Source organism: Cyrtonyx montezumae, unplaced genomic scaffold (assembly GCF_038088225.1).
Source record: "Cyrtonyx montezumae isolate F1298 unplaced genomic scaffold, pur_monq_1.0 scaffold_8, whole genome shotgun sequence".
Classification (NCBI taxonomy): domain Eukaryota; kingdom Metazoa; phylum Chordata; class Aves; order Galliformes; family Odontophoridae; genus Cyrtonyx; species Cyrtonyx montezumae.
In genome coordinates this window covers 66,547,641-66,564,256 of record NW_027072089.1, presented here as the reverse complement: position 1 = coordinate 66,564,256, position 16,616 = coordinate 66,547,641, and the positions used below count along the sequence as shown (strand labels likewise).

At 40.9% G+C, this 16,616-nt stretch overlaps 2 protein-coding genes across 2 annotated transcripts; one reads left to right on the top strand and one right to left on the bottom strand.

Moving 5' to 3' along the window:
* Positions 1 to 30: 30 nt before the first annotated feature.
* FASTKD3 (FAST kinase domains 3) lies at positions 31 to 6,507 on the top strand. Its single transcript, XM_065753313.1, has 7 exons — positions 31 to 169; positions 272 to 1,735; positions 2,611 to 2,696; positions 3,258 to 3,420; positions 4,348 to 4,417; positions 5,668 to 5,782; positions 6,230 to 6,507. Exons 2-7 carry the CDS (start codon positions 301 to 303, stop codon positions 6,326 to 6,328), a joined length of 1,968 nt encoding a protein of 655 aa, XP_065609385.1. The 5' UTR covers positions 31 to 169; positions 272 to 300; the 3' UTR covers positions 6,329 to 6,507.
* A 1,997-nt stretch (positions 6,508 to 8,504) lies between these two features.
* On the bottom strand, positions 8,505 to 15,664 carry CFAP90 (cilia and flagella associated protein 90). The gene is made up of 3 exons (XM_065752853.1): positions 15,491 to 15,664; positions 14,228 to 14,344; positions 8,505 to 9,060 (listed from the first exon to the last, which is right to left on the bottom strand). Exons 1-3 carry the CDS (start codon positions 15,662 to 15,664, stop codon positions 8,881 to 8,883), a joined length of 471 nt encoding a protein of 156 aa, XP_065608925.1. The 3' UTR covers positions 8,505 to 8,880.
* Between the last annotated feature and the right edge of the window lie 952 nt (positions 15,665 to 16,616).

Sequence of the window (16,616 nt, the reverse complement as noted above, 5' to 3'; positions counted from 1 at the left end):
TCCAGCCCCGGAAGCCGGAGCAGCCGGGACGCGGCGAGCCCCGGCACCCCGCAGCCCGGCCAGGCCGCAGCGCGGACAGCGGCGCCCGCAGCCCGCCGTGCCCGGCGAGGCCGAGCCGGGGAGCGCCGGAAGCTCCCGACGTGCCGCGCTGCCCGTCATGGCGCTGGAGGTGAGGCTTCCTCGGGCCCGCGCCGCTTCTCCGCCGCCCCGAAGGGCCGAGGGAGGACGAGGAGCGAGGGGGGGTTCGTGCGCTCATGGCTTTTTCTTCTAGGTGTCTTCTGAGGACACGCTCGCTCCGCTATGGCTTTGATCAGCCTGAAAAGCTTCCGCTTCTGTTCACGCGGCGCACCAGCGAGCAGGCGTATTCTGATGACCCTAAGCAAAAGTTTGAGCTTCGTCAGCGAACGGCGAAAGCCCCAAAGCTGTGGTCCCGCAGCCGTGAGGGTGCTGCGTTCCAAGGACAGGTGTCGCTATGTGTTTTGTCGGAAAAACCACGTACAGCTGCGGATGCAGTCCCTCTCTGTTCATGAAACCGCGCATCTCTGCGCACACGCTGGGAGCAGCACTAAAGCTGATGAGCGCTGGATGGACGAACAGCTGTTCTTCAGGAAGCTGAACAGCCTCGGTACGTCGGAAGAGATCTTGACGTTTCTTCGCTCTCTGGAAATCATGTCTGATATTATGGCATCGGGAGCCCTGCAGAGGATTTCTGAAGTTGAGGTGGGTGATGATGGCCTGAAGAACCCTGAAGGTGTGCTTGAGAATGAAGTTTTCAGGGCGTTATGCTTTCAGTTTGAATTTGAACCCTCAAGACTGTCGAACACAGGGCTGCTGAACGCACTGCAAGCTTTAATAAAGCTACGCGTGGATCCCCAGAGCACACTGATAGCGAGCTTGCTTTCAGAGAGTGAGGAGCGGCTTGGTAACAGAAAGCTAACTGTTGACAATCTGTGCTCTCTTGGAGAGAGTTTGCTCGAGTTGGAAGGCTCAAGCTGTGCTATGCTGGAACAAATTGTGAGCCACATGCAAGAAAAAGACATTGAGAACTGGAGTCCTAGGGAAATGACGATGGTTTATAAGATACTGCAGGTGACGATCGGGGAAAGAGAACAATACCAGGACTTGCTAAACAGAATGCACCGTGCCACTTTAACCATAGCTTACCAGCTGAGTCCAAAGTTCACAAGCATAATACTGAATTCACTGGTGTCTCTCCATCAGACTCAGGTAGTTCCCTTAATCTTAGCACTATGTAAGCATTCTGTGAAGCACGTTCCTTATTTTACCGACGATGAGTTGGTAAACGTACTGGAAGCCTTCCTGTTCTTTGGGCATCGTGAACAAATTTTTACAGAGGCACTGGAAATGCATGTTCCCAAGTCCATCCCTAGTATGCATCCTGAAACTGTCAGCAAAGTCATGCAGTACTGCTGCCAAAAGAAGATCCTTTCTAAGCCTATCCTGGATGCAGTGGCCGAAGGTTTCATTTCTAATGCTGACAGCTTTACCACCGACCAGATTGCTGAATATATTGTCCCGTTTGGGACTCTGAACTACCTCCCTCCAAACGCTTCTTCCTTGTTTAGGAAGCTTGAAACAGTACTACATGCTCGTTTTAGTCAGTTTCAGCCTCACGCCTTGCTGAATCTGCTGCACTCATGTGTTCTTATTCAGCGTTATCCAGTAAATTTTCTGCCAAAAATATTTAGCCCCTATTTTCTGCAACAGCTTCAAGGTAAGGAGTAGTGTTTCTCCACCAGTGCTTCCCGTTTCTCTCCATTTTATGGTATGTCGAATCTTGTCAAATCAACAAGGACCTGATAAGGGTGACTGGAGAAGAATGATCAGAAGGTTTCCTTGTCACAGTTCATAGTTGCATCATTTGGTGCAATTTGAAAATTTTGCTGCAGTCTTAAACAGATTTAAAATTCCACAAAAAATTTATTTCAATGAATCCCACCTTTCCAAAAAATTTTTGGAATTTTCTCTTTGGAATTTTTGGAAGATTTCCTCTGCAGTTGTCCTTTATCTTACACACATTTTTTAGACGCTTCTGCAAGGCTGCATTTTGTCCAGCTTTTCAGGTGAGGTTAAAATAGAACCAGGATTTCAGCTGTCATCTTTCATGATCTGTCCGTTCAGGATACAGGTCATTGTATTTTTGCTTTCAATTTGGTTTTATTTCTCTTCCATATAGCATGATGATCAGCTTGAGAAAACTAAAAATGATGCATGGATAAAGCTGATAAAAGATAATGTGCAGTGCATAATTTATGGCCAAGTAATTGTCCCAAGACTTCAACTGAAGTTTATGCCTTCCTGTAGAACGTCCAGCATTTTTCAGATCCTCTTTTTTTATTTTCGTGAAAGATTCTGAAGTCCCAAGGCCTTGCTGACTGTATACTCCTTTATGTCAGTATTTCTTGCAAATCAGTTCCTCATTTTTCTAAGTACATCATTTCCTAGTTGATGTCTCTGTTCATTCATGTAAGGATGAATATAGCTTCTCTGTGTGTGTAACTGAATTGCTCTTCCTAACTTCTGCATGATGGTATGTGTGAAGGTACCCTGCTGAAAGTAAACCTGTAAACTTGAATATTGTTGTTTCAGCTCAGCCACCTGGTTTGGACAGAGTTGTTGCCTCCCAGCTAACACAGCTTTTTCTAACTGTTACCCTGGAGTGCCCATTTTATGAGGTATGGTAGATATGAAACTGAAACTAAAAGCAGGTGATGAGGTCATAGGATATGAGCGCACTGACAGAAGTTCAGGGTTGTCTTTGCTGTAAAAACACTGGGATTGAATAAAGCACTTTGTATTTCTTGGTGTACATATGAAGTGTTTCTGACCAGTTTGAACGACTGATCCATGTGTATGTTTGACAGAACTGACTAGCTATAAGTTCAAGTACATTTTGTGTATTTCTGAGTGCTTTTCCAACAACTGTTACCTTTCTTTAATGTTCATTTTGCAAAGCTTTGGAGAAGCCATTGTGACGTTGGCCTGATGAATAGAGACAGTTGTTCATTTCACATGAGCAATACATTCAGCATGATAGTGCAGAAGCTTGCTGAGGATGTTTTGATGTTTGGGAGTGGGGGTGGTTGGTTGGTTTTATTTTCCTCAGAGTAAGGCTTTCATTAGACATGGCTTTGAAATGTACCCAATATATTTTATTACGTGATTGCAAAATTACTTTGTAATTGCAAAAAGGTTATCTTCTCTTTTGTCTGATTGGGTTTTCTCTCATTGTATAGGGTCCCAAACTCCTTCCGAAGTATCAAGTAAATGCCTTTCTCACAACTCACTGCTTTCTGGATGTTCACCTCTTCAAGAAGGTTAGGAGTGGACTACTATATTTACTGAAAAAAAGAATATATTTTTTATCAGAGGTATCAACACCATATTTCTATACAGTTGGTAAGTAACATTAGTTCTTTAGACTAATTAAATGTGTACTTCTGTTATCAAAAATCCCATTCATTTTCTAGAAATAAAAGATTTCTATATTTCTGGCTTATCTGGATGGTAAGCAGACAACCAGTAAATAAAGAGAGGCTCACCTTTTGCAGATGGTTGAGGTTTGCCAGTAACTCCACAGTGGAGAGATCTCCAACAAAAGATCCTTCCTTGGTGGTGGCCAGCCCTTAAATGGGGTCTGGGAGAGGTGGAGCCAGACTCTGCCCCTTCTGACCATACAGGTGAACTGCCTTCACCTGTGCTCCTGCAGCTGACTCAGTGCTTACCTCAGGTGATCAATCAGTGGTTCAGGCCATGATTCAACAGTTCCCATACAACTTTGCGCTTACAGTACGTGCAGCAAATACAGTAGTTGTGCCATTAATGAAGCTACAGGCCTTGCACTGGCTTTTAGGGTTGCTCATGAATCTGGACACAAGCAAATTATTTTTCATGAGTCATACTTGCACCTTTTGTAGAGAAATATGTAAGTGAATGGACACTTCCCTGTGCAACCTGCTCTGGGAAATCCCTGCTAGCATGTGGTTTGACTGGCTATCTCCAGATGTCTCTTCCAAACACTACAGTTGTGAGATTCTGTAATTTTCCAAGTGTTGTTTAACAAGGAGGGAAAAGAACTGCAGTGTTTACACATCCAGGCTGTACTGAAAGTAGCTGCCATCCCAGTTGTTCTTTATTTTCACTGTCAGTTTCCCTTTGTAAAAAATGAAATGGTGCCACTGTGGTAATTGCCTAATCTCTCTGCGTTGGTTGTGAGTAATGAAAGGGAGAGGTTTGAAGGTTGGAAGCCCAGAGCACGAACATCACAGTAAGAAGTTTGTTACATGAAATAGATTTTAATTTCTCTCATCATTTCGTCTATACTAGATATTGAGATTAAATTAGATGAAGAAGGCTTTATGTTGCCTGCTACTCAATGTGAAGAAGTTCACACAAGGTAAGAGAATAAAAGAAGCCAGGAGTAAAATGCTGGTTAACGCTGATAAAGAGTATCCAGGGTAAAACCTGGATAAAATAAAGTTAATTGGAATTTTACATTTTATAACAGCACTGAAGTTTCACATTACAACCAATGGCAAAAAAAGACAAAGCTGGTAAATAAGAGACCTGTACTTTGTCCTCATTGTCTTGCCTACTATCTATAAGGTGTTAGTTAATTAGTCTCTCTACTCAGTGACAGTTCAGGTCAAAGAGATGTTGGTTTGACTTACATTAATCTATTTTAATCATGTTTAATTATTGTGCAAATTAAAATCAAATTAACTGAGAGCGTCTGCAGTGATTTAGCATTGTTTATACCCATTTTAGTTCACAAATACACTTCTCTAATAGATCTCTGAAATAAGAAGATGAAATAAGATAGATCTCTAATAGAATACTGAAATAAGAATGCCACAGACGCCATCCATCCAAAAATGGATATATATTTAACAAAAAGAGCTGAAATGGATTCTTCAGGGAATCCTTAGATACAAAGTTAGGCACCCTGCCTGTGCTGTGGCTGCAGTCCTGTAGATAAAGAAATTCTTTGAGGAGGTTATGATTTCTCCAGTCTGACTTGCACGATTCTTGCAGAATAACAGATTCTTTCAAACATCCCACCTCTAAATGATTAAGGCTACGTTTCAATATATACCTATTTAATTACATCTTTCATGCCCAAATAAATTTGTAATAAACTTATACTGAACATTTAAGCAACTTCTTAATAGTGGATACTGAAATTTTGTTGTACGTGATTTTTATATAATCAAGTAGAAAAAATGTAGCAGCAATCCATGATGCTTGCCAACCACACATACAGGTTTAATGTGAACCAGTAGTATGTTGAATAAATTTAGCTGCTGTGATATTTCCAAGATCAGATACGTATTTTGCTTGTTTTTCCTGCTAGAAGTCAAAAAACAGCATAACAGTGGTAGTGTTAAAACTATCAAATTCTTATCCTTGGTGGCAGTATTTGTTTAGAGCATATAAATCAGCTCTTCAGATCAGTTTCAGTAAAATTCAGTCTTTCCCCCTCCTTCCCTCTGAGTAATTTATATTTTCTTGAAGAACTCCCAATCCTACATTTATTTCTAGGAGGTATTTGGGAATAAGAGGGAGGAAATGTCTCATTTTTCTTAGGAATTGCAGCAGCTCTAGTGATTGACGTGGACTGACTTTTTTTTCTGTGCTTCATTTTAGAATTGCCCTCTGTGTTGATGGCCAAAATAGGTTTTGCGTTAATAGCCACAATCTGCTGGGAGAAGAAGCTATTAAACGGAGACATCTCCAGTTACTTGGTTATAAAGTTGTGCAGGTAAAGTACCATGACAGAAAACAGGAATTCTTTTGTATTATAAATACCATTTTTCTAAAGGAGAGTATATCCTTTATTTTTCTGGTTGAAATAAATGGGGATCTTTTTACTTCTTAACATACTCCAGGCCAAAACACTTTTAGGTTTTGAGATACTTTTATCTCTTTATAAACACTGAGCATGTCAGTCTACTTTATAATTATTTTTGTTTAAACTGCAACAAACATAATTATTTGCTTTGCAGTAACCTCTATTCATGCGATTTTTCCCAAGACTTACAGGTCAATATTAAACTTTGGGGTAAATTAGTTTAATTTTAATAAAAAAAGTTTAATTTTAAAATGCAGCTCTTTTTGATGTGTAACTACATCTTTTTAATGAACGTTAAACTTACTCTTGTTGTTTATTGAAGTCTATTTCTAGCCATCATTTTGGTTTCATTTCCAGGTTCCATTTTTTGAGGTAGAAAGTATAAAATCTTGCAGAAAAATGGCAGAATATCTACACAAAAAAATCTTTCCTCATACATATGGACATGGTTGCTGACCCTGGAGAACAGTTCTGCATCACAGCTTGACCTCCTGTACCATGCAGTATACATGTTGCACGTGAAGAGCGATTCCAGTGACTCCACATAAGATGATTTCAGCTTCTGAATGTGTGACTTTCCAATATTTGGAACAATTAACATGTAAAGAGTAATAAAAAGCAACATATTTTCTTAAGCTTTATGTAAATATTTATTACATACTATTAACAGATAAAAGTGCTGAACAGTCATAAGTTCATAAGTTCATAAGTTCATAAGGTTGGAAAGGACCTATAAGATCATCTAGTCCAACCATCCTCCTATCACTATCTCTACCCAACTACTAAATTAAGTCCTTTAGCACCTCATCTAAACGCTTCTTGAACAGCGCTAGGGATGGTGCCTCAACCACCTCCCTAGGCAGGCCATTCCAGTGCCTGACCACTAGTAGTAGTCACTACTGCATTTTCTTTGTATTTTCACTGGTTCTATCTCACAACTGTTGACTGACAGATAAAGCTATTTAAGGTTACTAGCTGTTGTTGAATGTACAAAATGTGCCATGTTACATACCAATCAATCAGTTTTTTTCTTGACAGTATACAAAGAAATTATGCAATTAATTCCCATCTTTTTGTGTGATGTTTCCAAGTGTTTTACAGAACTAAAATCTGCAGTAGGCATACAAGCATAGCTCGTTACATGAACCTGGGAGTTGTAGAGTGCTGTTCACTAAATAGCACTGCTTTACAGAAAACTTTTATAACTGTATTCTTTTGACACTGAGCATTAAAAGAAGTCAGTCACAACCGAATGAGAAGCAAGTCATAGGAGCAAAAACATGCGAGAAACATGCAAAAGTGAGGGTGAGATGGTACTGAAAGAGAAGTGGATGACGTATGCAAAGAAATAAGTAAACTGGTGATTTTACTGAGATAAGTAAAATGCTGCTATCATCTTGATAACTCACTTCTTTCTTTGCGGTGGAAGTCATCTGGAGATGCACGTTTCTCACATTGGCCATAAGGTGGTAGTGTTTCAAACATCTTTTCCCGTTGTAATTCGAACACAGATGGTTTGTAAGTATAGAAAGACTTTTTGAATGAAGTAACTTGTACTGCCTGTACCAAACTAAAAATAACATCTATAGAATGCAGCCATATTTTGTCTCACTTGTGATTCTTCACTTGTGATAGCCTTGATAAAGCATTCTGGTGTTGTTAGAAAACATTCCTTTCTCACTTCATTCATTCTGAGTGTGATTCCTTTTCATTTAATGCTGCTGGATTTCTTTAATGAAGTATTTATTGCTGAAAAGGAATGTAGCAGTTACTGCCCTCATCTGTAGCCATTACTCATTGAAAGAGGGGACATTATGAGTTGTAAATACTGGAAGTGACAAACATCTCTTAAAAATGGACTGCTCTGTATACTCAGCTCTTCACATCATACCAAATGCTCAATTGCTTGCCTAGCTTACTGCATATCCAGGCTCTAGCTGAAGTAGTTATGTGTATTATTTTTTCCTAGCAGACTTGTTTCCTATTTAAGTATTTGACAGAAGTACAGTCTCAGTCAATGCTGTGTACTTCCAATCCTTAAGCAAGTGTGATTGGTCTGGCTAAATGTTTAGTATTGAACAGTATCAATACTGTGTCAGCTTTCAACAACGACAGGATCAATGGCACCACAGAACCACAAGGATGCACACCCTGGAGAAGATGTTTTCTTTTCCTGAAATTATCTTAAAACTCCTCTCTGAGATTCAGTGTGAACAGAAGGAGGCAGGTGTTAAAGTGGGATATGACATTTAAACATAGCTTTTAAGTGACTTGTGTTGTTGGTGGTTTTTAATCCTTTTTACCAAACAAATTAGTTATTGCTCTCTTAGTAGTAAAGCATTGGGTAAAGAATCAAAAGTGATTTTTCTTTTGACAGATCAATCCTTCCGAAGACATTTTTTTTAACCGAAGTCAGCAAAATGATGCCTAAAATTATGTAAACCCAAATTTTAGTGTCTTTTTCCATGCTAAGCACTGAGAAGTTCCCTAACTTCACTTCCACTTGAAGTCTACTGAAATTCCTTGGTACTTCGAGAAATCAGATCATTTCTTTACTTGCTCATTCATTTTGGAAAATCCAGGTTGTGTTACTGTTCTAGCTGCCATGCAGAAAAAAAAGACACTGATTTTGTAGGGATTGAGAACTCTTAAGTTGTGAGAAATCAGTGACCACTGATACCCTGAGGAGCAAATTTAACGTTAAGTCCGTGAACAATTATGTGGAGTTACTGCCCGAAATAGCACAGACAGCTGTTGACCCAACAGATTTAATTTCCAGTTTTGTTTCCTACAATGTTCAGATTTTATGGATGTTCTATATGAGACTTTTAAGAGACTACAAGGAGAAAACATACATACATTTGAATCAGCGTGAGGAAAAGTGCAGTTATTTCATATACGTCATTTTCATTAATGAAAACGCAAAGGAAAAGGCAGAAGCACTATTTTGCATTTTGACATGTTTCTTTGCACGCAAATGTTGCTGCCAGTGTCAGCTGTAAGAGGTTTTAGCATGGATCCAGTGTTGGAGAATGTTTTTCCAATAAGCAGGTGATGCCATTTTTCCTGTAGAACTCTGCCTGCACACAATTAATCCTTGCATGACTTCGGATCAGCAGATCTGTGTGCTTGCTTATGTGTCTCCCATACTCTGAAGATGACAAAACAGCGACAGGTCTTGCCATTTCCTGTGAAAATGTAATGTTCTCCTTGTGAGAATATCACAGAATGAATATTTGGCAGTTAACTACTGCTAAAAGTACTGTGGATGGGGGCAAAAGAACAGATGGAACCGTACAGCATCTGCTATGTAAAGGTATATTTATGTAGCAGTGATCTGCACTCTCACTGTTCCATTCCTAACCTAGTTTTTATGTATATTAATAGTATCACTGGATGATGAGAAGACACGGAGTTGTACCCCACCACCACATACATACACACACACACACACACACACACACACACACACCCCTACACACACCCAACACACAAAACGTACACAACCTCACACCCAGTGTGATTACTGGCAAAGCAAACACCGCATTAGTGGAAAATAGCTCAGATTTCATTTTCATTCTTTCTTCACTTGTGCACTGACTTGCACAATTAGAAAAATAAAGATCTGATTTGTGTACCTTATTCCAGGAACACATATACTGCTTGCAAACTCAGTGAAACAACTACACACACACATACAAGAAGCCTAAAGAACTGCACAACCACTACTGGCCCATGCAACCATTCCCCACGGGACATGAAGCGTATGCTACTAGATTTCCACACAAGGAAAGGTTTTACTAAAATGGTTTGTAGCTGTAAGATTACAGAAATAACTGCTCTGCAATGATAATAAGTCAAATTGGTAAAAAATAATCCACCCAAGACAAGATTATTCTAAGCCTGTCCTTAATAAACTGCATTTTAAGTGGCCATACAATTACTATCTGCAATCTGCAGTTCCTTCCTGTGCTGCAGCAACAGAGAGCTCTAGTCAGAAGGGAAAGGCAGGCAGGATTTGTTTGTTTTGCTTTCCCTAGGCAAAGGTCTCAGATTTATCAGGCTGCTTGTATGTTTGCACACTGGCTAACACAGTAAGCCTTGGTCCCCAACGTGTTTACCTAGTACTACAGTGTAAATAACACCTACAAGGAGAACCAAAAATGCAGACCCACACCACAGTTCAGGTGCAAACAAATGAGCTCTTTGCTACAACACAAGTCTGAGTCATATTAAAATTTATGATAGAACCTGTGAAGCACATGAACCACCACATTTCCTGTGAGAATGCAAGGTGAAGCACAGGTGCAATGGAGGGCAATCTTGTCAGGTGTAACACATCCCAAAAGATCGGCAAATCTAAACCTGAGGTTGCTGGAAGGATGCTAAAAGCCCTTCTTTTTCAAATAAAAAGAGAACAAGCAACCATTCTTTCAACTCTCCTGCCAGCTCTCCTCCTCATCAAGTACCACCCCATTAAATGCCATTCTGTTCATCACCTTTCGATCCTACCAGAACAAAAATCAACAGTTGAGAAGAATGGTGGGAATAGAAACATTCTGAGCTGCTGACTCATACTGAGCTTCTTAACAACCAAGAACCCCACACAATTATCTTCAGGGTTGCTCTCAATCCACTCATCACCTAGTCCATGAGTGTCCGCTCGTTTGGCTTGCCTGGGCTTCACTGACTGCAAAAGAACTATCTAGGGCTGCTCTAGGTTGCTCCAAAAGCAATGCCCCCTAATGATTTCATGATTTCCATTGAAACTACAACCAATACAAAGAGCACGATAACATTGTGTAATAGAGCAAATCCTCAGCTACAAAACAGACTTTTTCAGGACAGCCATCAACATTAGCTATGCACTGTCACTAGGAATTAACCAAAGATTGCACGCTGTGCTCATAATAATCTGCACCAGCAAAAACTAGTGGAAGATGTGACTTTGTGAACATTCCAGGCTGGTACGATAGTAGTGGCTGCCATTCTTTGTGAGCTCTCAAAGTGTTCCTCAGAAATTGTTGATGAGATTTTACTCCTCCTGTGCTTCATCCCTGAGAAGAGCTGTTCACAAATGTACGTATTTCCAAAAGTGGTGACATGAATAAGACATGGTTGTGTGGTGAGGGATATTTCTCTCTGGGCTTACAGAAGTCTGGTAAAGAGATATGATCAAATTTTGGATTGCTGCTCTATACATTCCATCTGACAATTTGCAAGTAGTATATTTATTTGTGTCGACTGAAAATGGAGTCACAAATAAGTCAAAAGATTGATGACTTCTTCAGCAATCTTGAAATCCATTTTCAAACTCCTTTATCAAGACAGAAAGTACAGCTGCATATGTATAGACTCACAGAATCACGCGGGGGCTGGAAAAGATCTACAAGATCATCCAGTCCAACCATCCACCTATCACCAACAGCTCTCTCTAATCCATGTCCTTCAACACCATGTCCAAACATTTCTTGAACACCTCCAGGGTTGGTGGCTCCACCACCTCCCTGAGCAGCCCATTCCAGCTCCTGATCACTCTTTCAGAAACGTAGTGTTTCCTAATGTCCAATCTGAATCTCCCCTGGCAAAACTTGAGGCCGTTCCCTCTAGACTTAACTCCAGTTACACAGGAGAAACTAAGACACTTCCTGCCACCTTGGTGTTATCTGCAAACTTACTGACTCTCACTCAGTGTTCTTGTCCAGGTCATCAATAAAGATACTGAATAGGACAGGCCCCAGTACCTTGTTAAACTTACCTCTCAAGCCTGTCCAGGTCCCTCTGGAAGGTATTACTTCCCTCTAGTGTAATCAGAAAATTTGCTGAGGATGCACCCAACTGCCCTCTCCACGTAACTGACAAAGGTGTTAAATAGCGCCAATCCCAATACTGACCTCAAGGAACATCACTTGTCTCCACCTGACACCACATCGTTCACTGCAGCTATTTACAGCCATCCAGCCAATTCCTTATCTACCAAGTGACTGCCAAACAGATCTCTCCAGTTTTAGAGTCAAGGATGTTGTGCAAGCCGGTATCAAATGCTCTGCACAAGTCCACACAGGTGACATCAGCTGCTTTTCCCTTAACCACCAGTGTTGCAAGCCTGCTGTAGAAGGCCACCAAAATTGATAGGCATGACTTGCCCTTAGTGAAGCCATGATGGCAGTCATAAATCACCTCTGTGTCTTCCATGTACCTTAGCATAATTTCCAGGAGGATCTGCTCCATGATCATACCAGATATGCAGGTGAGACAGCCTCTGCACCACCCAACAGTCTTCACTAGTCATAAAGGATTTACAGTGCCAATGACAAGTGGCAGTACTACTCTGGTAGTTCATTTTTCCTTTTAAAAAAAGTAAGATTCAGTTTTCAGCATCCTTGGTAGCACAGCAGTGACTATGCAGCAGTATTCCATGATTTTTAAGTGTTCTGCATTCAGCAGATATCAAATTTTCCACAGTTGGCTGGAAACTATCCCATTATATGCCTTCACAGCATGTAATTCTATCACTGTTAACACTTGAAATCAGCAATAGCAACCATGTGCAAACACTCTCGCTGTAGTCACTGCATTATGTGCAGCTAAACTGAGCTATCTGTGATTGTACTGTTGGATTCCCAGGGTGTGCCCACGCTCTGCCGGAAAGGAAAGGCTTGCTTGTAGTGATTTGGGTTTTTTCCACTTCAAAGAAAGAAGCATACTGTAGAAAATTCCACCTGTCTCTTTTCAGTGTTGTATTACAAAGATGTCAATTTTGGCATCGTTAATTATTACGTTTCATGAAATAGTTGGTATTATGCAAGGTCTGTGAGAGCCACTGAGGTAACTAAGGAGCAGGAGCTGAGTACGTGACCTGCATTTAGTTATGGTTAAGTCCAGCACTGGGTGTCATCCCACGCATGAGGATCATGTTGCACCATTTAACAGCTGTGGCTTTGATGCTCCTCCATGCTAATTAAAGGACTGGATTAAGAGACACCTGTTCAGAACAGTTCCTAGGCAGAGTCACTTGTGTGCATTGCCCAGCAGGACTAGCACACATTCTGGCCTATAAACACTTGCTTTAGCAAGTAGATATTTAAGAAAGTGACTTTGCTTATAATGAAGGGATGCAAAATCTGAGTAAGAAAGAAACCTTAATGCTGCATTAATAGAACTCGTTCTACACGAATGTCTCACTTGGATATCGAGCTTGATACTTGCTAGGAGGTGGTGAGATTGGTTCCTTTGTCATTAGTGATCATTTACATGGCTTTTGGCCTCATGCTGATTTGCAGGTGAGTTACGAGGCAGAAGCAGTTAATGTTAAGAGGCACTTCTGTGATTCCTTTGAGTGTACCTAATATTCCCTGCACTGACAGACAGACAGAACCGAAGGGCATAATGACTATGCAGTGAAATGTCTTGCACATATAGCTGCTAGTTAGAGGAATTACAAGTAGTGGCCTTTGTCCCAAAATCTTAACAGTTTTATTTCACAGCAATTACAGTAATTTTAAGTGTTTTTCTCTCTCACTACCTCTATCATATCTAACACAGGCAACAATTCTTAGTCTATCATCATCTCTCCATCTAATTAATCCACTGCAGTTTCAAGGCCATTAATACACAGAGGTTGTACTTCATCTTTTTTTTTTTTACATCCTCTGCCTCTGTGAGTGTGCATATGTATGTATTATTCATATGCTACAAGGAAAAAGTATATATCTAAGTATATATAATATTTCTACTTCCCAGGCAGCTGTTTAAAAATATGGTTGCATACTTTCTGACTTATCAGGCTACACACTAAACCCAAATTCTGCTGTCCTTGAATGCTCTTGCTTCAGTTAGCCATTTCCAGGCATGTCCGTGGTTTTCTGATTGACCTCTATTTTGCATGACTCCCTACGATTTTCCTTCCTGCAGAGCAACCTAGTGTAAATTTAATCAACAAATACACCAGTTTTAGAGACCTGGGATGTCTCAGCAAACATGGATTAACACAGTAAGGTGCAGGGAAGGAGGATATCACATGGTTGGGGTTGAGATGGAACCCCTGGCTCCAGCAATCTCAGGCATAAGACTTTTCAGCATTGTAAAGGTAGCTGCAGGACAACCACAACTGCAAACTCTAGAGTGGTAGAGACTGATCAGAAGTTGTCCAGAAACTGTAACACAGAGTGTTTGTCTCCCTGTGCATATATCTTTCCCTCACTTCTAAACTTAAATAAGGTTTTGATCTGGAAATCTACAGGACACAAAGAGCAGGGGCTAGCTCAGGTATCTTCACTTGCTAATAAACTCCAGCCATGTTAAAACATGTAAGTACCTTTAACAAAAATCATTTTGAAATTATCAAAGGATTACCTCATCATTAATGTTAAGACCACGACTCTTTGCATGTTCTCTGTCACATCGGTGAAGTTTTTCATTGTAACCCTCTGGTCTTTTAAAAATGGAATCATAAGTGGAAACCCCTCCTGTCTTTAGAAAAAGAGAAAAAATGGCGAAATAACAGTCCTATTTAAATTCACAGATTACAGAATATACACAGAGGATTCAATGGTAAAGCAGCAGACATATAACATTACAGTATGACAACTGTAGTACATCTAAGCTACTATTAGCAAGTTTGGTTCATTCTTTTAAAATAATCTGCAATGAAAATACTGAATGATATGTGATTATTTATTTTTATTTTTAGTCTGTTCACCTTTGACATTTCCTTTCTGTCAAATTACCTCATTTTTCCTTGCTATCTGTTGAAATTTTTGGATAGAAAGCTAGTATGCCACTGTAACCACAGGTTTCTTTGGGAAGCATAGATCCACTACCTGGTTCTGCCATGTGGAGAGGTGATTTGATTTTCCTGTCCCAGACAATTCTGTGCTCAAAATCCTGATAACTCTTTGCTATTGTTTCTCTTTGATTTTAAATGCAGACCAAGGTGGATGGGCATCCTCTGTGTACTGCTTCTGAGGCTAAGCATTTTCCTAATATACAGTAATATCCCAACCACACAAAAAGTAGAACTTTTCTCCATGTCATTGAAGGGGAAGTAGGACATGAACTGTCTATAATAACTTATGTAAAACAGTACAGGGAGTAGAATAATAGAATCACCAAGGTAGAAAAAGACCTACAAGATCGTTCCCTCCAACCATCCACCTGTCACCAACAGTTCTCACTAAAGAGGTGGAAATTTCTGGCTTTGGGACACACGGTATAGCATCTTTCATAATTTCTCTCTGCTTCAGTCTCCAACATAGCTTTTTCAGCTCTTCAAGTCAAAAAGAGGAATAAATTCGCTTATCCACATATACTGAAAATATCCAGTGGTCTAATGTCTTAACTGTGCAGAAGAATGGGTCAAGTATGGTTCATCCCCATTGACCAAGGCCTGAGCTGTGAAGGAAACGATGGAACAGCAGTTAGCACTGTCCATTTCCACGCCACAGGAGCAGTTTTTGTTTGTTTGTTTTACAAACCATGTCACTGGGAGTGTGAAAGCAGATTCTGTATTGTAAACAAAGGTACTAGCACATGGCTGCCAATTCCATACAGCTTAGACAGACATCCTCCCTGCCAGGTCCATCAGCCCGCCTGTACCCCTGCCCAGCCGCCCCTCACCTGGGCCGCCCTGTGGAAGTAGCTGAGCTCCGCGGGGTGTTCACGCCGCGGCGGGATGTAGCTGAAGGCGGACAGAGAGGAGACGGGAGGCGGGCGCCTGCTCCTCTGCCCGCTGCCGCCATTCTCCCCGTCCCCTCCTTGCTCCCCTGTTCCCGCTGCGGCGTGGGACGCCATGTTGCCGTTACCCAGTAACGGCGTGCCTTCTTACGGCGTCACAGAACGGGTCGGCGAGGGGCGAAAGCGGGCAGCCTCGGGGGTGGAGCGGTCTGTCAGAGCAAGACCACTCTTGCATGCTCACTTCTGGGGCACTGAAAGTGAGCAACGCCGCTCTAGAGATTAGCTCTAGGATTGCTCTACTCCAGTATCAGCTGGCTCGTAGTCTCAGTATCCATTTTTGCTTCTCTTATATTAATACACGTGTTTGGACGCTGCCCTCTGACGTACGGTCTGTGTGGAGGCAGGAGCGAGCCTTATGGGTCCCCTCCGTCTCAGGGTATTCTGTGATTAATCTGTGTTGCTGCTCTTTTTGGCAGCTGCGGTATTAGAGCCATAGGTACAACACTTCCATTATTTTAATTGTTAGTATTTTTTGGCAAGCTCTTTCAACAGCAGTCTTTTTGGACATTTTGATTTTTATTTAAAAACAGAGCATTCAGGATAACCAAAATCTTTATAACAAATTCCTGTAGGCATCTTGAGCCCACGTATGATGTAAACCTCGCATTTCTACTATAAGGCTTCCATTCTCCATTCACTAATAAACTGAACAGTGTAGCTAGCATCTTCCTTCAAGTGTAATAGAGAGAAATTGTACTCTATACACTTTTAATCATTCGTGACAATTTCCATCTGCTTATCTAATAATATCCCTCTACCAATTAGGGTCTCCATACAGCATTAGTCAAATTACCACAGTATATGTGAGCAGTAGAGTTTTAAATACAATAGCTGTCTGACATCAGCTTCCTACACAGAGATATGTATGCCACTGTGCAAGTGCTGTTTTGTAGTTTAGTACAAGTACAGAGAGGCTGCAGACCGTTTTATAAAAAGCTGCTCAGCTGAAGCTGTAGCTGTAAATAGAGCCATACGAAATTGTTCACCAGAAATCTGTACTAAGCTACAC